Source organism: Calonectris borealis, chromosome 2 (assembly GCF_964195595.1).
Source record: "Calonectris borealis chromosome 2, bCalBor7.hap1.2, whole genome shotgun sequence".
Taxonomy (NCBI): domain Eukaryota; kingdom Metazoa; phylum Chordata; class Aves; order Procellariiformes; family Procellariidae; genus Calonectris; species Calonectris borealis.
In genome coordinates, this window is record NC_134313.1 from 57,911,684 (window position 1) to 57,937,115 (window position 25,432).

General features: G+C 38.7%; 1 protein-coding gene across 14 annotated transcripts in view; it reads right to left on the reverse strand.

Annotated features, from left to right (window-relative positions):
- Window positions 1-25,432, reverse strand: part of PPP4R1 (protein phosphatase 4 regulatory subunit 1) — a 69,662-nt gene that overhangs the window by 19,005 nt on the left and 25,225 nt on the right. For 12 of the 14 annotated variants that reach the window (XR_012672381.1, XM_075142077.1, XM_075142076.1 and 9 more), the window contains 7 exons: window positions 14,575-14,717; window positions 13,011-13,157; window positions 11,311-11,418; window positions 10,518-10,583; window positions 7,784-7,942; window positions 6,461-6,591; window positions 4,396-4,913 (listed from right to left, as the gene is read on the reverse strand). Coding sequence is in view for 13 of the 14 variants with exons in the window: in XM_075142077.1 (XP_074998178.1) it covers window positions 4,396-4,913; window positions 6,461-6,591; window positions 7,784-7,942; window positions 10,518-10,583; window positions 11,311-11,418; window positions 13,011-13,157; window positions 14,575-14,717 (1,272 nt within the window). In the remaining variant the exon portion in view is untranslated. Of the gene's footprint in view, window positions 1-4,395; window positions 4,914-6,460; window positions 6,592-7,783; window positions 7,943-10,517; window positions 10,584-11,310; window positions 11,419-13,010; window positions 13,158-14,574; window positions 14,718-24,868; window positions 24,996-25,432 lie in introns of all 14 variants that reach the window. The other 2 variants (XM_075142085.1, XM_075142080.1) reach the window with 2 other exon arrangements.

Below are 25,432 nucleotides of genomic sequence, written 5' to 3' on the forward strand. Positions count from 1 at the left end.
CTTATAGTTTTTACAAGGGAATGGGATCAATTGATCCCACTTTTAGGCTGGTTTATCCCTATTAGGTCTCCATTTGGCAAAGCGGCCTGTAACTGGCATAAGCCAGTTAGCCCCAGTAACCTGCAAGTCAGGCTTTCCCTCTCCCCCCAAATAATGTTAAGAAAAGCTGATATTACATGACTTAGCACTTTCTATGCAGATAAATAAAGCTGAAGGAAGTGCCCCTGGAAAGAAAAATAAAGAAATAAAAACATCTGGGGAAAGAAAAGCAACCTCTGAAGTAAGTGAAGACAGCAGCAGCCTCAGGGAACTGGAAAAAGGTGACCTGAATAAAGACCCTGTGATAATTTTACAAGAGCTGGCATACTTCAGAGGAATGTGCAGGTTTCCATCTCCCAGTTTGAGACCCTCAGGATGTCTGGCCAGTGGATTGGAAAGGTCCTATTAACAAGGATTACATACCACTGCTTAACTTTGCATAGCTTGTGTAGCTCTGCTAGCCAGTAGAGTTTGTCTGTGAGAAGACAGGCTGTCTTTATCTTGGTTGCTGACTGCTCAACTATCTATTACTCAGACTTATCACTTTGGCAACAAGCTATTTCTGGAAAGAAAGCCTCAAGGTAAAGATTTTTGAGAGTGAAATTCAGTTAAAGCAGTTCACCCCTTCCTGAGAATGAGATTACAGAAAAAAAAAAAGTGTGGTGGTTGCTGGTCACTGTTAAAATATTGTATTTGCTAGACACCTCAGTCTCCATGCCTTGGAGCAAGGATTTGAAGTTTGAAATGGAAACTGCTCTGATGATAGGGAGGTGCATTACAGAAACACAGAAAACAGTCAAGTTACAAACATAAAAACCCCCAAAACAAACAAACAAAACCACCCCAAAACCCCACACAATCACAAGCACTTTATTCTGTGTATTTAAACAGTAACCCATTAGTACTTGGCAGCCAAGACATTTGGAAGACTGGGGTATGCACAGAAGATACTGCACTCTGGGCTGCACGAGCTGGCAATGTCTTTCCTTTCAACTGATGCCTCCTCTTGTCATGGTATGCTGAGGTATCCCTTAGACAAAAACTGATTTATTCTGTTCTCAATACTTCTGCTATAATAATGTAAGCAGGTGAGGGAAGAAGCACCTCGCACAACATAGAAGGGTGAGGCGAGACGTGAAGTAGAGGAATGCAGAATCCAGAAAGGAAGAGAAATGAAAACAAAAAAGGAAATAGGAGGGGAAATACATACGGAGGAAGGTGATGGGGATTAACAAAGGTATAGTAGTTGCTATGGATGCATATACAGCGCAAAGCACAGGAAAAAAAAACAAAAACAAAAAAACCCAAACCAAACAAAAAAAACACCTGTACTTCTCTGACTCAGAAAGAATCATTGCTGGTTGAACTCCAGTACCAAATCTCCACACCTGCCTCAACTGTCAGGGACTGGCTCTGAAACCAACTAGCAAAACGGAAATCAACCTCCGCTGATTGTACCATGAATGACATCACCTTATTACCATCACCAGTTATTCTGCAGAGTCAAATAATGAAAATTCAGTGTGATCTTATGAACCTTCAAAAAACCCTATGCCAATGACCCTAGCCAATATGGTTCCACACAACAGGGATTAATTTTCTTCTTTTTTTTAAGTTTAGAACATATTCTCCAAAACAGACCATGTTAAGAGAAGGATGCTAAAGTTGCACAGCCAAGCACTGAGAGGTTAGGAACAGCCAGAGTTAAGGTCGACTGAACAACTTAACCTTATTGACACATGCATAACATCATACACTACAGTCTCATTCTGAAACTACACTTTTGCTAACTCATCCCCGCTTCATCTTGTGATGTCTCTAGGATGCTTGCCCCATTTGCTATAGAAACCAGAAGATGTGTACCTATGGGTGCTCTCCAGTATGGCAGGCCTCTGCTTACCACCACAGAGAACACAGCATCTTCCACTCCCATCCCTTGGCTGGGAATGCAGCGATAAAGCCAGGAGCACAGCATGGAAGCAGGAATCCAGGACTTGGGTGACAGCAAACCAATGAAGAAAATAAGTGCAAGAAAAAGGTCACAGGGATTTAAAAAGAAAGAAAGAGAAAAAGAAAGGCTGGGGGGGGAGGGGGCAGAAATCCTAGCTTGCTCAGTCTTTGCTGTCAAGAACCAGTCCACTTACAGTACAAGGCTCATAAATACATAATGGCTAGTCTTGCAGGGGGGGGACATGCAGGGAAAGACCCTAAGCGCCGCTTGGGACCAGGGCTGTTTGGCAAACACTTGTCAGTCACATATACTGGAGACAAAATTATCTGTGAAATTAAGAGGTTTCATAAAATTTCTATGAAAATAACAAATTAAGACAACCTTTGGACTGAATATTTATACCATTGGTTTGCAACAACAGTATTAAATGGTAAAAATGGAAGCCTTATTCCTGGTATTGCCACGAGCAAAGAGGCAGTCAAGGCTCTGATCTTCTGGATCACCTCCAAAGGGAGTCTACCTCCCTCTTGTCACAATTTATGAAGTGTAAGGTCCAAAACACAGGCATTAAGTCAGCTACTTAGAGACTAAAGTCTGGATACCTACCACTTCTATGTGCACTTTAATGTTTGAGACAAGCATGCAAAATCAATGCTATTCTATCAGTTTTGGTCTCAATTTCCTTATGCCTCAATGCACTTTGTGTAAGATTAAAATAGCAACATTACCAAATCAAAACAGGCATGTTGTTAAATTCTAGCTTCTGAAGTATTTACACTGAAAAATGAGAATACAGGCAAGAGGAAAAAAGTGTACAAGGTTTAGAAGGTGTGTTTCATGGGGCTTCACAGCCTTGACCAAGTCAGAGGTACTGAATGGAATACAGAAGGTAACTTGAGTAATTAAGACCACCCATCCTCACCACAGCCCAAATTAGAATAAATAGCACTGGTAACCCTAATTCAAATCCTTCCTAACTTGTGGGCACTGGGAACCCATGGTGTTGACAACATCGTAACAGTTTTCTTCTAATGAAATGCGCAAGTGCTAGTCACCAACTGCACAGAAAACCTCTTGACACCTAGTCAAGAGAACTCTAAAAAAAAAAAAAACCCTGCTCTGAAACAAGACATGAACACACACACGACAGAAACAACCCTGTAACACAGAACAATTCTGGATGTACAAATACACACCTACATAAATCTTCATTAAAAGTGTTTAAGATATGTTCTGTAACCGGACAGAACAAGGTTTTATAAAACAAACCTAAACAGCAGTGCAAGTTTTAACAGTGGGCTTCAGAGATGGGTTATGTGAAGACTGAGATCATTAGCAAGGCTGAAATTTTTTTCTCTCTTTCCTTACAGAGTGCCCAAAGCGCTCTTAAAGCAACAAAGTTTCATCAGTTGACTTCACAATACATTAAATAGAAGCAGCTCACAATGGATTTAAGAAAAGTTATTAGCATATCAACTTACTAACAACAAGAAGTTGAAAGCAGTATCAGTTTATTCTAAAATGTTTTTCACACTCCCAACTTGCCCCCCTTTTTCCTTCCTGCTTTTTCTGGTATATAGGCATGCTTTCCCCTAGGGATTCTTCAGCTCCAGAATAACATGGCTTCTTCCTTAGTGGTACCTCTGGACCTTCTGACTGTGACACTCAAGCTTGATGTGCCTTAGAATTTATTCACCATACAAATACTAAGAGAAATGCATCTCCAGTAGGTATGTGTGAAATAGCCAAGTCATTTTAGCCCAAGAGGTATCTCTGCAGTGCTGCTCCACCAGCTGGTCATACTTACAAAACCCTTCTCCACCCTTCAAGAGCTTTTAAAATGGAGAATGTGCGCTCACTTCAAGAATTCAGTTTGGATCAATTCTCAGTTTGACCCAACAAACTTGGCACGCTTAAATCAACAACATGAGACTGCAATAATAAAGATCTTGCAGAAAAATGGAGAAGACTAATTCATTAAAAATAAAATGGATAATGCATAAATGAAAACCATTTATCATACTTTGATATTTAAAAAAAAAACTTAATCTGCTTTTTATTTTGCATGTATGCTAATTACAAATTAATTTTCTGATCAACAGCTTATGAACCATCTATTTGATTATACTGTCAAAACAGGCAGTCAGAAGTTTATACTGCTAACTGTATGTGTGTTCAGTTTATGAAAGGAATCATACTATCTTTAAACATCTTTACACAAATGCAAGTTCCCTTTTAGTTCACCATCAATTTTCACAATTAAATCAAAATAGATACAATCTCTTTGAGGACTAGGAAAAAGTAGTACTTCTGACTTAAAACAACTGAAAGGTTAAAGCCCAAACTGCTAAAGCAACATCTGCATATCTCTAAACACTAAAAATGCTTCAGTATCTTTACTATACCTTTAACATCTGGATCGTCTATATGGGGTTCCAAATTTTCTATCATTTCTTCCAATTCTTTCCTTGTTGCCATAGGAATGTTTGGAGACACTGGCATAGTGAGTTCCTGAATTTCTCTATCGAGTATTATCTCAGAAGTCTGCTGAAGCTCGAAGTCAATATCTATTTCAGGAAGTGGAGTCCTCCAGAAATGGAAAGAGTTGTACAATTCCTGCTCTGAAATAGAGGTTTCCTGTGAATTCAGCCCAGCCTCCCGCAGACCTGCTGTACAGCAATGAGAACTTCGCTTGTTCTCATCAGCCATTTCCCCACAAGATTCTGAAGACAAAGTGCAATGGAAGGATGACTCAGTCTGGAAATCACTTCCCCTCTGGGAGTTATTTGACACTGTACTTTGATCCTCCATGGCATTTTCAAGTTTTGTTGCAAAACCGTCATTATCAACATGTGAAGACAGATCGTCTGTCCTGTTGTGCTCATCCTCTGTTGTGACATCTTCTGCAGTCCTGACTTGTTCACTGTTGAGTGCAAAAGCAAATGAACATTTAAAAACCAAAATATACTTGTTGCAAACAGATGCTCTTGAAAATTCTCACACATGCTATCAGCTTGCTATTTATCAAATTAGATTTACTTACAGCATAGCAAAATAAATCACAGAATCACAGAATGGTTGAGGTTGGAAGGGACCTCTGGAGGTCATCCGGGCCAAACCCCCCTGCTCAAGCAGGGCCACCCAGAGCCACCTGCCCAGGACTGTGTCCAGATGGCTTTAGAATATTTTGGAGGACAGAGACTTCATAGCCTCCCTGGACAACCTATGCCAGTGCTCAGTCAACCTCACAGTAAAAAAAAGTGTTTCCTGATGTTCAGAGGGAACCTCCTGTGTTTCAGGTTGTGCCATTGCCTCTGGTCCTGTCACTGGGCACCACTGAAAAGAGCCTGGCTCCATCCTCTTTCCACCCTCCCTTCAGGTATTGGTGCACATTGATAAGATCCCCCCTGACCCTTCACTTCTCCCGGCTGAGCAGTCCCAGCTCTCTCAGCCTTTCCTCATAGGAGAGATACTCCAGTCTCTTCATCATCTTTGTGGCCCTTCCTGGCCTCTCTCCAGTATGTCCATGTCCCTCTTGTAGTGGGGAGCCCAGAACTGGACCCAGCACTCCAGCTGTGGCCTCAAAGGTGCTGAGCAGAGGGGAAGGACCACCTCCCTCGACATGCTGGCAACACTCCTCCTAATGCAGCCCAGGATACCATTGGCCTTCTTTGCTGCAAGGGCACATTGCTGGTTCATGGTCAACCTGGTGTTCACCACGACCCTCAGGGCCTTTTCTGCAATGCTGCTCTCCATCCGGTTAGACCCCAGCCTGTACTGCTGCATGGAGGGTTGTTCCTCCCCAGGTGCAGGACTTTGCACTTCTCCTTGTTGAACTTCAAGAGGTTCCTGCCAGCCCTTTTCTTCAGCCTACTGAGGCCCCTCTGGATGGCAGCACGACCCTCTGGCACATCAACCACTCCTCCCAGTTTTGTGTCATCAGCAAATTTGCTGAGGGTACACCCTGCTCCACCATCCAGATCATTAATGAAGACTGGACTGGACCCGATATTGACCCCCGAAGTACACAACCAATTACTGGTCTCCAACTATGTGTTGCTGATCAGCACTCTCTGGGCCCAGCCATTCAGCCAGCTGTCAATCCACCTCACTGCCTGCTCATTCAGTCCATACTTTATCAGCTTCTCTGCGAGATTCTTATGGGAGACCATGGCAAAAGCCTTAAAGAAATCTAGGTAGACTATATCCACTGCTCTCCCTTGTCTATCTGAGTCATTTCATCTCAGAAGGTATACCCTAAGGTATCCTAAATTACTGAATAGTCATGTATTTTTAGTAAATAACTGAAAGTTCTGGTAGTCTATTAAGTAAGATGAGAAGTTCCAGATCTTTCCATTTACCAAGATAAATACTCAATTTACACAGAAAAGTTAATTTTCTTAACTTGCAGTTCATACAGAAGAAAAACACGGAAGAAAAAATAATTTGTAGATTTAGCAAATTATCTACCTGTTTTCCTGTGCAGAACCACAATTTTCAGGGTTTTTACCATCATCTTCTTTAAAGTATTGGCCACTGCTGGATGGATTAGCAAAAGTTGATATGAAAGGCCCCAGAGACTGAAAAGCAGCTTGGCGGACCTAGTGGAAAGAGTCCAAGGTGAAAAAAATTATTTATATATATAAAGCTTGCTGTCCTATGAAACATAAACACCTGCTACTAGGAATTGGAAGGGTCATAAGCCTACTGAAGAAAGCAACAGCAGAGGCTCTTGTCTGGAAAGAGTCAACAAGCTGTATAATAAAGTGCCAAGTAAAAAAAAAGTTAAGAAAAAGCAGGGTAAAAACAGTTAAATCACGGGTAACTAAGTTGACAGGCCTATCCCTCACAACCAAAGAAATCACAATTATTTAGACAGTAGAAGCAGGTAAATTTGAAAGCTCCATTGAGAATTTTAACAACTTGAGAGAAAAAAATTATGTGCAATGAACAGATGTTTCACTACCATAAGTCTGACTGATGATAAGTTCTGCATTTCTTTCCCTTTCCTATTTGTCTGTGTTGTTCACTTGCTCCTCCTTTCTCCTACTATTTATTCTTCCCTTCTCAGCAATTATCTTATCTACCTCCTTTTTTATTATTTGATTAATTCTGCTGGGCTACAACTTGCACGACTTTCAAGAATCCAAGAGCTCATTCTCCTGTGCAAAAGATCTACTTTTGGCTCTTGGAAGTAGTCTGCTCAGTAACAAACTTAACAAGGTTTGAAGAGTAGATCCTCAAGAAAAAAAAAAAATTCAAAACAAACCAAACAAACAAAAAAAACCAACCCAAAACCAACCAAACAAACAGCAAAACACCAACCACCAAAACAACAAAAAAACCCCAAAACCAACAACAACAAAAAAAGGCCACCAAAAAAAAAAACCCACAAACCAAAACCAAACAAACCCTAAAACAACAACAAACACTACCACCCCACTGCCCCACTCTCCCCCAAAAAAGGTGGTGGTGGTAGGGAATCTGCAGAAATACAAAGAAGTCACACCTAACTTTCCAGTTTTGTTAATGATTTTCAGCCATGTTAAGTCACAGGCAGTTCTGTAGCTAAGAAAAGCTATCCCACTGACACAGTTTTTCTTACGTACTGCAGTGAAAATGTGAGGGACTCTCTACACCCATTGACAAACTAAGCAGTCTAAGAAGAATTTTGCTTGAGGTGCATGAAACAAGTTATGTTATCCACACCTATGAGGAGAAGTTCTATAAGGAGTATTGCAGTAAAATCCTTTAAATATGACAACTATTGAAGAAATAAAAAGCAATTCTTACCCATCGTGAAGGATCGCTAATCAAATTAATAAAAAGGGTTGACAATTTTGTCCTCCGGACTTCCTGTGATGTTGCACAAGAAACTGCCATGAAGCATTCAGCACAGGCTTTCCTAACTCCCCACACATTATCAGAGCAGAGCTGGAAGAACCTCGGTAGCTGTTAGGAACATAGTGAGTAAGTTTGCAAGTCTTAACAGGCAGTACTTGTTTCAAAGTAAGTTCTTTTTTCACATTCATTTCCTTCATCTCTTTCTCTGCCCTCATACTCAGATGCATTAGTTTAACATTTGCAAGACAAAGAACACACATTCAGTAGCACCGCCCTTCTAATCGGTTGCTCTCCTGTTACTTATGGATACAGATAAGGAAAATTCACCTGTCTGAAGAATAGCAAGAAAGTACTACTTTCTAACCTGATTTAGGTTAGAAACCTAAACCAAAAACACCCCAAAAAACCCAACTCAAAAAATATCCTCAAGCCCAGAAAACCTACCATAAGACAAAACCTCATCTCTACACCATTCTTTTAAAGCCGATAACATTGAAAGGAACAAAAACATAAAGAACACTGGTGCATTAACGTTTTACCTATCAGAGACCACTTCAGATTTTTGTAAGATTCTCACTGAAATGCAAAGGAAGAGCATCTTCAGAAAGAAAAAAAAACTTTTTTTTCTGCCTAAACGTCTCATTGTTAGATTTACCAATCTCTGTCACCACCTACCCTACAAAGCAGGACCTGAACTGCATAGAGGAATGAGAGAAATACTGCATATGGTGCAAGAGAAAACATGTTTGAACAGAGCAGTGGTTTTACTAATAAAACCGAAGCATTTTGAAGTTGCTCAGGTGCTCAGGTTTTTTGGAAACAGTAATGGTAAGGATGAAACTGTGGAGAGAGTGCAGGTGAGGCAAAGACATGCAGGTCATCACATGGCTGCCTTTGCTTGCAACAGGCAGAGTGGTAAGATACAAGTACTACAATAATGACTGTTGCTACAGCTCTGTTCTCCATTATTGATGTTCAGCTGTTCCTACTTTCTGCAGCAAAGTTTTCTGGACTTTGCTTCTGATTAAAAAAAGCATTTACGTTACAAAATGAAGTTTTAGCTAAAGCCATTCAGCTTTTTGCCCCTTCCCCCCCCCCTCCTTTTTAAAATAACACAAAAAGAGCAGAAAATGGTATTTTCTGTTATGGAAAGAGATCCCCAACCATCAGCCATGTCATTGCTTTCACATAAAATAACCACCACTTCTTTATTTCACAGTCTAATTGCACCCACTACAAAGTTTTAATCCAAATTCATGACATGTATCACTAAGAGGGCATTTGCGTGAGAGAAATTAATTTACATTCCCAATCAAGAAACATTATGGGATGTAAATCTGTGCAACAATACTTCATTATCAAATGGCTTGAATCACACAGGATCTAGGGAAAAATGCAGCAAATGCTGCAAGAACATAAGAAATGCCCTGAGGGTCACACTATGTATACCTGTCCTAATACCGTATCTGCAAAAGGCTGCAGAGCCTCTTGTAGTCATGCCTGCATTTACGCTCTCTCCATACAAGTCCCTCGCTAATTCATGGCACCGACTCATCAACCTCCTCTGGCCCTCAACAAGCTCACTGTCCACATCCCCAAAAGAAGAAAGCTTGAAGAAGGATCCCAGAGACTGTCAGGCTGATTTCTGCTTCCTAGCCCTGTCATATCTCCAAGCCTAGCAACATCCACCAGCTCCTTGGATCCGCCAGGGGAATGGGGCGCACTGTTAAGGATCCTCTGCTCACTGTTCCATCCAGTTCCCTGCTTTTCCATTTTGAATTTGTATCTCTTCCCTTTACTTCATTTGTTATTGACCAGATTCATTTATTTTCTCTGCCTTTCTTTCTCTTTCGCTCCTTCCTGGGAGGGTTGTAAGGCTTTGTTACAACCAGGAAAACTGAAGAGGATAAAAATCTAAAATCTCTAAAAGAGGGTAGATTTAGACTAGATATAAAGAAGAAATTTTTCACAATGAGGGTGGTGAAACACTGGAACAGGTTGCCCACAGAGGTGGCAGATGTTTCATCTCTGGAAACATTCAAGGTCAGGTTGGATGGGGCTCTGAGCAACCTGATCGAGTTGAAGATGTCCCTGCCCATGGCAGGGAGGGTTGGACTAGATGACCTTTAAAGGTCCCTTCCAACCCAAACTATTCTATGATTGTATGAAAACTGACTTTAAAAGATTAAATCAATGAACAGCAGCATTAAGTGATGCCGTTTAAAGAGACCACATAAGCCTCGCCACTTCTAGCAGTCTATATCCCCCATGCTCCTCCTGTATCTGCAATCTCTCATTGCATTTATGGACATTAGAAGACATTCTTGCCCACTTCTTGCCTAATGTATTTTTGAACTTGCAAATACTCTCTGTCTCCGCAGCCCAAGGTATTTTCTTCAGTCTGGTTTAAATCCTTCTCCTAGCTCTAGAATTGAGTACCCCTTAGCTCCAGACTGTGTGACTTGGCAAGTAGGAGTTCTGTATTCATAGTAGCTGCCTTCAAGATTCTGTAAACGTCAATCATAACCTCATGTCAGCAAAACTGAAGAGCCACAGCTTTTTAGTTCTGTTTACTAAGGGAATGTAGCAGTTGTCTACTCATTTTAGCTGCCCTTCTCTGTACCTTGTCTAACTTCACTACTGACTTGTATTAAAAAGAAAAATCCTTTAAGAAATGGCTTACCAGCATTTCTTCAGTGGCTTGCTGCCCAACCACACTGCAGATATCTCCAAAATTGGCTGCACATACCTTGCAGACAAAATGCAAGAAAAAACCACTAAGACCGTAGTTTCAATACAGCAAACAAAATCGAAGGAAAAATGTAAACAGCTTTTAAAACCATAAAAACAGGTTTCAGTGCAAACTCAGTATCAGCCACTTCCCCATTCCATCAGTTCCCATGGTTTTAAAAAAAAAAAATTAAAAATTGTTTTCTTCATTTCAAGCTTAATCAGCCTTTTTTAATCCTGAAGGAACCACCCCAGAACTTAAGTGAAAGGGAAGGAGGATAAAACACATTCAAAGTGCCATCAAATGAAAGAATACAAGCAGTTTTCAAGGAAAATAAGCTATGCAATGGCAGGGTGAAACCAAAACACAACCTCAGCACCTAACTACCATGATGGAGTACTGGTTTATTTCATCTTAATGAGCACCTTTAATTCCATCTACACACAGAGATACGAACTCAGGTGGCTGATGCTGTACCAGTTGGTTCACACTTTCGTGGCTACCTATGCAATCATAAGGACAAGCAGATACTTTGTTTCTGATAATAAAGGTAGGGACTCTGGAAAAAACTCAGTGTCAAATATAAAATCTGTGGAAATGCGAGCTACAAAAGAAACGCCATAGCTTTCACTTATACATGTCACAGATGAGGTCTTGCAGGAAAGAGTCATTTAGACAAATGCAAGTTCCAAGTTGATGACACTCCTTTCACAGATAATCCAGATCAGATGCTGATAATTCATACCTTACGAACATGAAACATTCTGCAGTCACAGCACATCTCGCAAAACCTAGGAAGAACAAGTCTTTCCGTGATGTCCTTTCCCACCATGGAGGCCATTTTGCACATTATCTAATGGCAAGACAGACACTAATCAGGGATGCTTGCACAACACAAAATTCCATGTCAGTTAAGCAGACGCTTTTTACATTTACTTTTCATTCTGATGCACATAATTTTATTGAAAATTGTGAAAAATATTGAAGAAAAATCCGTATTTTGAATTGAAAAGGTTTGGCCACTTCTGCAAAAAACTTTTTTTTTTTCTTACCCTCCCCTGTCATAATGTAACACAGCTGTAGAAGACATTGGTCTTTCACCAAACTGTATCAAATTCCTAACTAATGGAGATAAGTGAACTCTTGGAAATTACTCTTGTATCTTATCAAACAGACTTGCAAAAATAAAAAAAACACACAAGTACAAGATTCTTTCACTATTCCAATACTTAACGAATACATATATTTACAATTACAGAAAATTATTGACAATTAATATGCTTAAGTAACTTCTACAACTTCTGTATGATTTAAAAATTAATTACAACACTCCATGTTGCTCATATGCAACTCCCTAACACACAATTAGTGAAAAAGCATATCGTACCAAAGAAAGTGACAGCTTTTCCCTCTAACTGCTCCTTCATTCTGATTTTTACTACAACTTTTAAAAAAAGAAGGTAATCTAAAAGAATTTTATGTTTAACTTTCCTAATCACGTCAGTAGAACTACTTAAATATTCTTATAATAACAAATTATTGTTTTTCTAACCTCTAGGGCCTTGGTCAGCTACAGAAGCCTTTCTCAAGTTTCAATATCTTTGAAACAATGAAGATGGGTAAAACAATTCTGCTTTAAATTTTATTCCCTTATGTATTTGTAAGTTTCTTTAAGAAAGTACTAGAAATTTGGTGCCAAATACAATAATGCCCAACCTGCTTATTGTTTACAAGTCCAGCCACATTATGAAAGTAAAAATGAGGTCTCTCTCAAACAAAAATAATGGGCAGGGGAAATCACCTAGCAAAAAGCATCAACATAAATTGCAAAAATTCAAGGGAAACATAAGGACATACATCATCTGCCATTTCACCTTTATAAATTAACTTATTAATTTGCTTACTATTTTCATTCAACACATAAAAATTTTTAATTAAGGTTGTGTCTAATGCAAAAAAAAATCCTGACCAACCAACCATGAGTTAATCAACTCAGATGCTTATTATTTCGTCCAATAAAATAAAACAAAATCAAGAAAGAGAATAGATATACAGCAAAGACCAACAAAATTCAAGTGTTAAAAGATTTTCCACTGATGGAAATTTTCCACATCTGCAATTTAAACTTCCATAAAACAAGCAAACCTGAAAAAACTAAAAAGCCAACAATAGCAGATGCTTTAGGATTCAATAAAATTAACCCTCTGCGCTGTTTTGTCCAGCTGGGTTTTTCTTTACTGCATATATAAGCTATTGAATTTAAATCTAACCTTGACTTGAGTGTAACACAGCATGGAAAAAGTTACAGATTAGTTATGGATAGCAATATAATTTTTTCTCTTTAATACCACATGGATATGCATCTTGGAAACACACTACCATTATTGCAACATCAAACATTCAAGCAAACTTTATACTGCGTGATTTGGTATTGCTGTTACTTACACCCACAGCTTCTGTCTTCACATCGTCATTGCTGTCTGGAGCTGTCAGATCTATCAGAACAGGGCATACTTTGGTCTCCACATCGTATCTCTCTATGAGTTCTTGCTCCAACAGAACTAACAATGCTGCCTGGCTTGTTTTTCTTACCTATCATAAAAAGACAAAAATTGAATCAAGGGATTCAAAGACAGGGGTTTTTTGTTTTGGGTTTGTTTTGTTTTGTTTTTTGTTTGTTTGTTTTGTTTGTTTTGTTTAAATATATGTCCTGTATTTTGAAAGCTGTACCTACATACTGCCACACACCTATACCAATTGCAGTCAGTGAAAGGACAAGTGCTCCAAAACCACTTTTGCAAACACTTCATGTTTGAAACAAACTATGTTTGAACCCAAGAACACCTGCATATTGCAAACTAAGGCAATGCTATTATAAAACTGTCCACCTACATACTTCCCAAAACACAGGACAGCAATGTCAAAAAAAGTAGTCATGGCAAAGCTCATGCAAGAAAAGCAACACAACTAATTGGGAGTAATAAAGTCCTAAGGAATGTGAATTTTATTAAACAAATCCTCTTTTTCTGAGATTAAGAAGTTTGGCTGACAATGAATAACTGCATTTATTTTGAATGTATTTTAAATTCTGAGAGACAATTTTGCTTAGTCCCATCTAACACAAAAAGACTACAAAAATAAGATAACCATTAATAATTGACTTCATATGTCACTAACCCCTGCCTCTCAAAAAGTAAGTTCATCAGAAAAGAAAACATTACATAAAACAAGAGACTATATACTGCAATTTTGAAAACACCTTTGAGATCTTTGTTTCAGAGCAAACCAGCCAAATGAACTACGGAGTATCAACAGAGGTTAAGACGATGAATAGAATCGCTGATCTGCTAGCAAGAGAATATCAAGCAGAAGTATGGTGGTTGTATTATACATAAATCAGCAAACCAACTATTAAGAAAAATAGGTTTTGGTACCTATTTTTAATTATAGAAAATCTGGAAAGGGCAAGGAAAAAAAAGTGACAAACTCAGAGGCCTAAAATACTTCATGTATCACCCAGGATTAGTCTAGTCTGAAATTACATGGAGAAGCCTAGAGAAAGCTTTAGACAAGCTAACATACACATCCAGAGAAACAAACCACACAAGTTCAATTCAAAAGCTTTATTGGATTGATATACAAGTAAATGGTTATGAAGGTACATAATGGTGTTAAAAAATTGAATTATACCCAGGAGTCAGTTTTTCATAACTACTGTTCCTTTTTGCCAGGACTTAAATTATGTAAGCTTATCAAAATGACTGTTTGATTTTGTCCGTAAGAATACAATACCAGATAAAAGGCCCCAAATCAGAAAAGATCACATTAGATGAAAAAATGTTGGAAATTTTCTTTAATTAAAACTCAGAGTGCCATGTCTTTCATGTCATTCAAAACCTTTTTACCCCGAAATATTACGCACTTGTATGATGCTAACTTATTTAAATTGAAAATCTCACCACCAGCTATATTCAACTAGCTAATAAACTGTTTGTAAAAAGACACTTACCTGGTTATTCTGGTCTGCGAGGTATCGTACCACAATAGGCAGTAAGTATTTGGAAAAAGCATATGGGATTGAAGGTCTGTTTTCTTGACAGAACATAGCAATATGAGGCACCTGTTCCATCAGTTCTGCCCGCACTGTTGGCTCTGTCAGGGTCAAAATAGAACCAAACAAGGCACAATAAATGTTTACAAGCATACTGCCAGATACTGCCAGAGTAAGCTTTTTACAGTCCTGTACACTCAAACTATGTTCTCAAGTGTTCATGTCAGCATCTTTATGTCAAGCTTCATTTTGACAAGCAGCATCTTGCTGCAAAACCAGGTACAACCACACACTGTACTGCTAAACTACTAAAAAGACAGGTCTCACATTCTCAGTAAAAAACCAAGAAGAGGTGTAAGAGAGTCAGCCACCAAACATTGTGTATCAGAATCTGTCTCAACGCCCTATGAGCATCACCTACTTCCAAGAAATCTGCTAAGCAGAAAGTCAACCCAACACTGGCACCACAATGAGAAGAAATGAACTGAGGGGTGCTCCTGGCCACCGTCTCTCATGCGGGAAAGATCCCACTGAGCAGGACAACCAGCAACAACTACCGATGCTCTTTTTCATTCTTTGCTTTTTAAGGCTACTGATATTTTTGTCAGATGGAAAAGGTCCTGCATTTTTCCAGTTGCTTCTGTTAAACCTTTCAGGTACGTTTTTCATCAAAGTTGGTGACTATTTAAAAAAATATTTAATTCACTTTTTTAATTCAGAAAACAGTGCACTGCTTGAATGAATCCTAATCCCCACAGAACATGCACATCTATTTGGGGGATGAGAGGAGAAACAAGAAAAGAAAAACAAATGTGGATTAAATTCCAACTATTAAAAAAACAGCTTCAATTTAAGAAGTAGATCATTATCACATGCGTGATAGTCCACTCGAGAGCACAGAAAAAAAAATAATTTCAGACCTAAGTACTACGTATTCCTGTCCTTTCAGAATTTGCTGACATCTGTAGTTACTATTAGAGAACTGATTATCTATAAAAACACATAATGAAAACTCATCAATTACATTCAAGTTACAGTAATTTGATTTACAATATTTTAAATAATAAGATGTATACTGTTCACATGCCTTACTGAATTTCTATATATCCATTGTTCAGGTAAAACTTAATGGTATGACCAAAACTGTCTTCCTTGGAAGACTTGGAATTAACAAGATACATTAAAAATAGAACCTTTTGCTAGATAGAAGCACGTAACTTGCATTTGCATTCAACATGGCCAATGCATGCAGCACTTGGGTATCCTGAACACTGGTTACAAGCGACAACTTAGGCCTGAATAAAACAAAACAAAGACAAAGCATGTACCATGCTGTGTGCAGTCTCTTCTTCACTGAGGACAATGAGAACAGAACAGATCACAGCACACAAAGTAATCAAATGCCTATGGGCTCCATTTCTTTGGCTATAGACTTAAATTACTTTTCCTATAGAAAAACACGCCAAAATCCTCTGTAAAGTTTATGAATTGCTGACAAAGCTTCAAAATATAAAATGAAATCCCAGATAAATCAATACTGAATAGGTTTGCTGTTCATGACAATTAAAAAAAAAAAAAAAAGTCTTCCAATCTGCTCTGTTTCTCTTCCCAAAACATTAACAGGAACACACAGGACAAAAGCCTTTTTATTTAAACTTCAGATGTCCTGAAACATGCACATGTTGACTCCATAAGCAATACACACATCCTGAAGTTTGTATTGAAGAAGTCAGATCCCAAAGAAGACTATTCAAACTATGTGCAAGTTTTAGCAGACTGGAATTAAGAAAAATGAACAGACAACAAAAGGCTAAATTCTAGTTTGGGGAACGCTATGTTTGTAGCACTAAACATGACAGTTGACCAAAATAAGCACCTGTAAATAGGACAAACTTAATAGTTAATGAGATCATTAATTCTGAAAGCTAAATTCTACATATCATATTAATGCGAAGAAAGGAAATACTACTACTTGCAGTTTTTCTAAAAAACGTAGTCAGAGAATAAAAAGTTACCATGCTTAGTCTAAGTTTCTAATTTCAGTCTAACTTTCTACTGGGAGCTTGCAGCACCTCCTACTATTAAAGTCTCCAAAGTAGGCTGTTTTCAAGACTAAACTTGGCAAAACCATCTATTTTCTTCCTACGTTGAATTCTGGTCCTCTTATTTGACAAGGCCTAGCTTCTTCACTTCTGGAAGAGGGGCTTGAAATGTGCCAGAGAAAGGAGTCCTTTTACATCTCAACATGTTTTTTCCATCTGTGTGAAAACCTGCCCAAAGGTGACTGAGCTAAGAGGCCCTGGAAACACGCTCCATTTGAACCTGCCCAGTAGCTGACAGAGAGCACAGCAACTACAAATTGAAGAGTCCTTCCTTGCTGAGCATGTTTTGAGATGGAGGAAGCGATCATCACTGCAGACAGACTATACACAGCCCCTTTCCCAAGATCAACTCTTTTAAAAAGGCTGCAGATGGGAAACAGAGCAGAATGAGGAACCACCAGGCTGGGTAAGGGAGGGATGGAGGGCTGAGAAGTGAGTGACAAGGATGAAACTAGTGACTAAAAGGGAAGGGAGACTGAAACTTGCTGGACAAGAAACTGGAACCAGGGCCCAATGCCAGCACTAGAGGGACTCGCTCCCACCTTTCCCATAAGGCTGCTATTTCAAAACATGCCCAGGACATGATCTAAGGGTACAAGAAGCTTGTGTCACAACACTTATCTCTAGGATCTCGTTCTCACTTCTTAGGACCCCTGCCTCATTCCTTGCAGTAGACAGGAGATGACTGATGTGGGGAGGGCAGAGGGGAGGGGGAGAGAGAAAGAAAAATTTGGCTGAGCCTGCACATCTGGCAGCAGCACTTCTTAAATTGTTTTCAAATTCGCTTCAGGCAGTTCCCACCCTCCCAAGCCCAAAACTTGCTGCTGGCCTTTCCATTATGCCAATGCAACTGTTCGTGCAGCCAGACTACAAACCATATCAAAGAACTGATCTGGCTGACGCAGCTTTTGCCCCACCACAGCCGCATGATTAAGCAGCAAGAACTGGCACTTAGATTGGTCTCCCTGTGCAATCACACATTTTCCTCAAGTAGCAGAACTATCTGATTATGGAAGCAAGCAAGTGATGGTAAAAGGGCGCAGGAACTGCTTACTGTGGTATTACCATCAAAACAGAGTGAAAGAAGTAAAATGCTGAGAAACCTTATTCGTTCCTTTGCCTAGCGTGAAGCTGTGCAAAATGCTCAAGCCAAACTCTCCAGAGTAATTGCACACTACTCATTTGATTGCAGTCAGAACTCTGCGTCTTCACTGCTGAAGAAATACCACCACTGCAATCAAACCCAACAAAAGCGCTCTATTAAGCATATCAAGAGCTATCAAAAGCTTCAGATACTAGGCACTCAAAACGGGCACTGTTTTGATTTTGATACCTCTACAGTTTGCCCACCCACTGGTAATGTAATGGCAACACTCCCCTTCCCCAAATTGACTAGGTTTGCTGTGAAATTGAATTCATAAATTTCTTTATGAAGCACTCCAGTAAGAGAGCAATGAGAACCAAAAACATAAGATCCTTTTTTCTTCACAACAGGGTTCATCTATTATGCAGCACTTAAGAGAGTGGCCATGCCACCCGACAATATTGAAGAACTGCTCATGTAAAGTGAGCCTCCTTCTTCCTGAGCTACTAAGTAAGCTCTGGCTTTGTGAGGATCATAGACAGATGAGATGATGCAATTAAAGATTTGAAAAATTCATGCCCAGGAATGAATTAGAACTGTAAAGTCACCTTAGTTCTTACATTCCCTAACTTTTAAGTACATGGCTCTGCGATCTTAGTAAGGTCAATTCAAACCAACAAACCAACCAGCACTGTGTATGTAACTGGCTGTGTAATGCAACACCACAATTCGCTATCAAAAAGGCACTTGTGCTGTTCTGGGGAATTACTGCTGCTATGCAAGAACCTGAACCTTAAGCTTACCAATTTAGATAAGAGCTCAATTCTTCTAAATGCTGAAGTATATGTTCCAGTGTATACTGAATAGAGCCTCATCTTGCAGTTTGATGGGGTTACACTAGAGCTTTTTCTTGAATTATGTTTCCTAAAGACCCAAGCAACAATGCAAAAAATTTCCACTAAAGATACAGCACTTTCTCATTCCCTTCATCCATTCCTCAGCTTCGTCTTTAGCTTAGACGGGTGGCAGCTCCAAATACAGATTCCAGCAGGCTTCAATACATGACACTGTCTGCTATTTCAGTTTAAACTTTTCTGTTGTTTATAACCAAATTTATGGTTTGGTCATCAACACAGTGGACAGAGCATGGCAGTATCAGTTAAAATTATTACATGCAGCTTCTTAAAGCATAAGCTCATCCAGCTGGGGAATACATCTGTATTACATATTTTTTGCACTGTACAATACAATCAGGACCAGGTTTTCACACAGTATAAACAAAATCAGGGTGGAGAACTTTGCTTCACATCAAGACTGAAAGTTTCTATTTTAGGCACTCTGGAAAAATCACTGTGTACAATTAGGTTCTCCGTAACATTTGCTTGGAACAGTATTTTTCCGTTTGGCAGAGGAAGTATTTTTCAATGCTGCTCTTTTCAAACTATCTCCTGAAGGTACAAGTCTATACCTTAAAGTAGCAGGCTACTAGAAAAAAAGCTGCAAGTTGTCAAAACAAAAAAATTTGAAAAGAAATATTAATATAAAAAATTAGATCTCAGAAGCACACTCATACTTGTTTTTCTCATTCACTAGCACTTTATTTCATTCTACCAGATCTTGTGTATTCTCTAGATACAGAATTATACTGAATTGAGTTTTAGAAATCAAGCACAACTAGAAGAATGACAGAAGAAAGGGAAAATAGACTTCCATTTCTTCTGTTTGTGAAATGACTTTGAAAAGAAGGTGGCAGAATAAAATGACACAGTTCTACCTCTCGATTTCCAGACCACATGAAACCAGCAATATATTCCAACCAACATCTCCAGAACCTGGGCAGACTTTGATCTGCACACACCAACCTTCAGTTTTAGCTATTTCACAAATCACCATTTAAGTCAACATCCCAAACTGACTCCAAAATCACAGAAGTAATTAACTGTTCCTTCCTCACCCATGAAAAAACATTTAAATTTCCTCTAGAATTTGACACCATCTCTCATGTAAGCAAAGTGCCAACATACTCATCTAGCTATTCCTAGCACATACACTTAGCTTTCCTATACAAATGTGTAATGTTTATTTCACCCCTGCTGAGGCTTCAGTTCGCTCTGTATTTCGCTTCAGCTATGAGGAAGTAAAGCACCACAGTTAGCTGTCTACTGGAAATTAAAAGGGGATTATTGCAGAGCTGCACAGTATGATACTAACTACTTGCTCCAGAACAGTTATTTGTAAATGAAGTAATTATTCCAGAGCCAGCTCACAACTAGATTTATTTCACAATAGCTTATTCTGCAACAACGTACAGTATTTGGAAGAAATTCTGCAAAGATTTCATTATCCCAAAATGACCATTCTGGAATACAAGCAGCAGTCAATTTCCCCTACATTTGTGAGGGGCTGTAAGGTTTTTGTGTTGTAAAAGTGTGTATGAAAAACAACTACTGGTGATGTTAACGCTGCTTTAACTGACAATTTTGATGCATGTTTTAAGTACACCTGAATATTAATAATATTAATATTTATGCTTATTAAGGGTTGTGAGTAGTTTGCATTTACACTTTCATTCTTCAAAAAAAAAAATTTTGGTGAAAGACAAATGAAAATATTGATTCATATGTGCTAGAGAAAAACAAGCAGTGCAGAAAACACCTTCAAGCCCTTCCCCTTGTATAGATCCCCATTTCTGTATTCAGCCTGAATATAAGTTCTACAGCTTACTAAGATGCCAATCTGCCAACGGCATGGCAATAGTACTGGATTTGTATACACATCTACTCTCAAACTGAACATCATTTGCATGATCAAAGACAAAGTTTAAATAAGTTCTACAGTTTATCAACTCAAATTTTATCTATCCCCTTCTTTCCCAAATATAACTTTCCCTTCCCGTCTTTTTTTCCTTCTAGTGTCATCCATATTTTCCCTTTCGATTTCTCTCATTTCCTGTTTCATCTGTCCCTCCAAGTTTCATACCTTTTTTGAAGACAAAATCTAGACAAGTGAAAATACACTGTAACCAGAGCCCACCCTTCTTAGCTTAGGAGTCTATCAGAAAGACTGATGTGTCTGATGTGTGTGCTGCTTCAGTAGTCAGGTTCTTTTCTCTTATTAACCAGAAATGGACTTCATTACTGACTGGCAGAGTGAGGAGTGAAATACAGGCTAATGAGAGAGGGTAAAGTCACCGTTAGTCATTCATCAGGTGCATGGAGAGGCAAAAGAGGATCACATCAAGCAAAGGAAAAAATTCTTAGTGCAGCAGGAGATGGGAGAAGAGGTATGGAAAATCCAGAAACATGAAGATGAAGGAGGGGAGAAAAAACAGCTGGAGGTATTGACAGCTGGGAAAGGCAAGTATTAGCCTTCCCATTAATATTGCTTACATATGAAGATTTTGTTAAATGAAATGCTGTAATATGTGCTATTCGACAGGTGTCACTGGCATCTCTCACTATACCAACAGCAGTAATTGAAATGGTCTCACTAACATAGGTTAAGCACACTATTAAGCAATAAGGTTGTGAGGCCATTCACGTTAAGCCTGATTATACAGCTTCAAAACTTAATAACCAATTAGTCTAATAATTGTTTTTTAAAATCAGTTTGTTTTGCAAACTGCATTCACAACTGGTTCTATGCAGTAAAGAGACTACTTTTCATTCAGGAGAAAAAAAATTTAGTTGATTATATTCAAGCAAGCACCAGTCCTCCAGTAAGTCACTTTCTTTTTCCCCATCATTTCTTTAGAAAGGTGCCTATATGGATCTATTTCATAGTACACTAAAATACCAAATATATTTTAGAAATAGTCTGAAGATACAGACTCTCCCTCTAAAAGAACCCGCAGAAAATAAGACTTAAAGCTTCTAGCGCCCAGTTTTGCAAGCACACTGAACAAAATGCCAATAATGCAATAATTATGGCTGAGGCTAACTTTCGAAGCCAGTTAATTGTACTTGTGTGCACAGTGATGAAGCCTTGTATCAGATAAGCCATTCACAAACTGGTACCAAAAAAAAAAGTTTGAATAATACTAATTTACTCAGACAGACATAAAGGCCTTGTTCAAGCTGACATAAGTCTGCGGCTAGTCTACATTTGAGAATGAAGAAGGCCCAGCTGTTTTAATACAAAGATAAGCACTTTTATCACTAACAAGGGTTTATGGGGGAATAAATTAACGTTTGCCAAGCACTGAGCTTCTATGCCAAGCTGCTTCTTGGCTTCTATAGATGTTTTTACAGTGTCTTTGAACCTAAGTGGGAAGCCACAACCAACATCCCTAAAGAAACAGAGAAATTACAACGTGATTAAACATCAGATTCAAAAGCAATACAAGGTAGCACCTTTCTTACCACAGCTGTAACTATTCTAGGGAACTCACTCCCAAAGACAGTAGGGAAGTCCAGAGTTCCAAAGGACTGAAAAATACCCAAACCCCACAGCAAAATCACAGACTTCGCAGTAACATCCAACTACAGCAATGAAGACAAACACTAAAGAAAATAAGCCTTCCAAACAACTGAAATTTGGAGAAAAAGTTTCTTTGGCAAGTAAGGGGGGTGGGGGTGGCAGATTATTCCCCAACTGCCACTGCTGGGTTTCCTCCACTGGAACAGCTATTCTGTGCTGCCATTTACATACAGCAGGACATGATACCAGGGCACAGCAAATCCTGTGTTCCATCAGCACCGGGAGCAGCTCATTTCCAATACCACCTGAAGTGGGTATGTCTTCCCAGTAGAAACATATTAGTGATCTTAAGGTTGCAAAACCACATGTAACCTGGAACTAATTCATCCGAAAGGGTCCAAACTGCCCTGTCAGGAGAAGACCCACTTCATCATTTGTATATGTAGTTACACAAAGGTAGTCGGAACTCTCCTTCACAAAATACATTTCACTACAACTCGCTATCTGTCCGCCTGCAACCTGCACACTGGCTGTTGACAGAGAGACGTTAAAACACCACTTAGCATTCTTTAGCAATACTTAATTCTTTCCCCTCAAAGAAACTCTCATAAATTAGTGATATTAATAAGACATTATTCAGAGTCCAAATGAGTTCCCACCAAAAGCTATTTCTTTGAGAATTTTTTGTCAACAGTTTTTTAAAAATAGTTTTAGAGCTGATATTTGCCTTTGCCATGATGCCTCAGAAAATTTACATCATGGCTTGCCACTTGGTATGTCAAGATCTGTGTCAATCATACCAAACCACAGTCTCATGATTTTTTGTGCCTTCCATCCTACAATCATATATTTGGACCCAGATATTTTTCTAGTAAAGATTAACTTTTATTTCACATTAATGCAGTGTTTAGCATAACAGAGATGACATTTAGCTTGTTAAAGTGCTATCACAGTACATGAAGAATAAAAATAATTATTGTTTTTGCTCTCAAACACAGAAATCACCGTATCATTGTAGCTTATTTAAAAAAAAAAAAAAAGAGGCAACCCCCCCCATACTCCCCCCCTCAAAAACCCCAAACAAACAAACAAAAAAACCCAAACCAAACCCAACCCAAAAAACCCTTAAACATGTTTCTTTTTCAAGCGAAGACCATGTCTGAAAAACATCAGCCCACCTACAGGACTTCTGAAATTGCAAAATATTAACAGGAGAGAGGACTGCTTAGGCAACTTTAGGACAGTTGGTATTTCTAGTTCACTGCTGTATCGGTATTTTAGATAACAGCTGCAGAAGCACAAAGACAGCATGGATATTGTGTACCCTGGGTCCATTCTTCAATCCAAACCTCAATACACCAACTATTTCCAGAAAAAGCAAGTACCTCGCTTTCTGTGACTTGATTTGACAAGAGAAGACAAATACCTCCAAATGTTAAAAAACAGGTATAAGACTAGTGAGTATCACCTATTAGAAACGAGAAGACCTGTACATAGTTTGACTTCCCAATAGTTTGGGTTTATTTTTATTTATTTATGCATTTAAACATGAAGGCTTGACTCCAGGATGGCTCCAACCATACAGATATCTGGCTCTAACCAAGTAAGTCAAAACACACAGATACTTTTGTAATGTTTTCTTAGTCCAAATTCAGTTACTTTTTTTGTTTTACAGAACCAGTTGGAAAAAAATCATAAATGGAAAAAAACATCAGATAAGAGAAAAATGAAAAACAAGTCTAGTAATAGCAACCTTAACAAAAAAAACCAACACCAAAACCCCAAAAGAAAACAAAAAACGAACAAAAAAAACCAACAGTGCTGCAGTTTGAATAATAGTCAAGCACATATATTAAGATACAAAGCAGATCTAGTTCCCTAATGAATTTTCACATGGTTTAAGACACAAGGATATTCTAATAACCTGTCTTACAGAAACAGTCTAAGTCCAATACTGCAACTGCTCGAGGCACAAAAATCACAGTTAAGTTTGCAGAAATTTAATTTGCGGGGCAGCTGCAGAATCCAGTGCTACTAGTTTGGCAGATGTGAGACAACTTCTACAACGCAGGAAAAGCCTGAAATGCTGCTTTTACCGACGCTGAGAAAATATCAACCCTGACTAAAAATGTACTCCACCCTTGTTAAAGGAAATAAATTGATTTGAGCTCAACTCTTGGCTTCCATTGCATTTCTACCTAAACGAATTTCAATTTGACATACATAGTTGGTCACCAATGAAAAGCCTAAGGCTACTAAGTTGCTGCACAAGGCCATTTTCTCCTGGACACGTCTGTCTTATTTTCCAAATTTGAAATGAAGCTTCAGAAAGTTTTTAATGCTCAAAACTGTTAATATGATCACACGAACAAGCACTGTATATACAGATTTCAGAAGCAGAGCTTTGCCAGCAAAGCGCTCTAAAAACAGTAGCACGCCACTGTTCTCAATTAAAGACACATTTAATTTTAAATGAATAGTGACTTTTTTCCTCTTAAAGAATCCTTGGAGAGGTACTTAATACAATTATGTAATGCTTACAACAGGCTATTTTTCCTGGCTAAACAAGGACATTCTCTCAGAAAAATAAACCCGTGCATTTTAAATTAAGACAGTAATGACAGAATAACAGAAATGAGCAGAATACCTTTTTACCCTTGGAAAGCATTATGTTCTGCAATTCCGGAAGAAGGGAGAAAAACTAACAGACATTGAACAGAAGAAACATTTTCTCCTCATACAAGATTTAATACAAGTTTCTCTCCATAGCACTCCTACAATGACAAAAGAATGAACTTCAGATCTTCCCTGATGTTTTGCCACTAAAGCCTTCCTTCTTCCTTCTGGCGCTTCAACTGCATCAGCTATGTTGAAATCAAGCCCTTAATTCTTTCTAGAGCATCTTCAACCTGGAATTTTGTTGCAGCTCTGTCCACACCAATTTTCCCTTCATCCACTCCCCCACCATTTTTTAGGCACTCCTTTTCTTTCACGTTTGTTTTTCATTATTCTTCTGCTTTTGCCTTTTATTCCAAACACGCAGTAACCTCAATATATTCACAAGCAAAAGTCCCTTTATATCTACAGAGCCCTCCTACTCATTACTTACATGTGCATCTTGCTTACCAATTCCTGCTGCCTCTCTTATCTTCACAACTGGTTGCCCAAAAGGGACCAAGGGAACAACTTCAGCATTTAAATTCTATCAAAA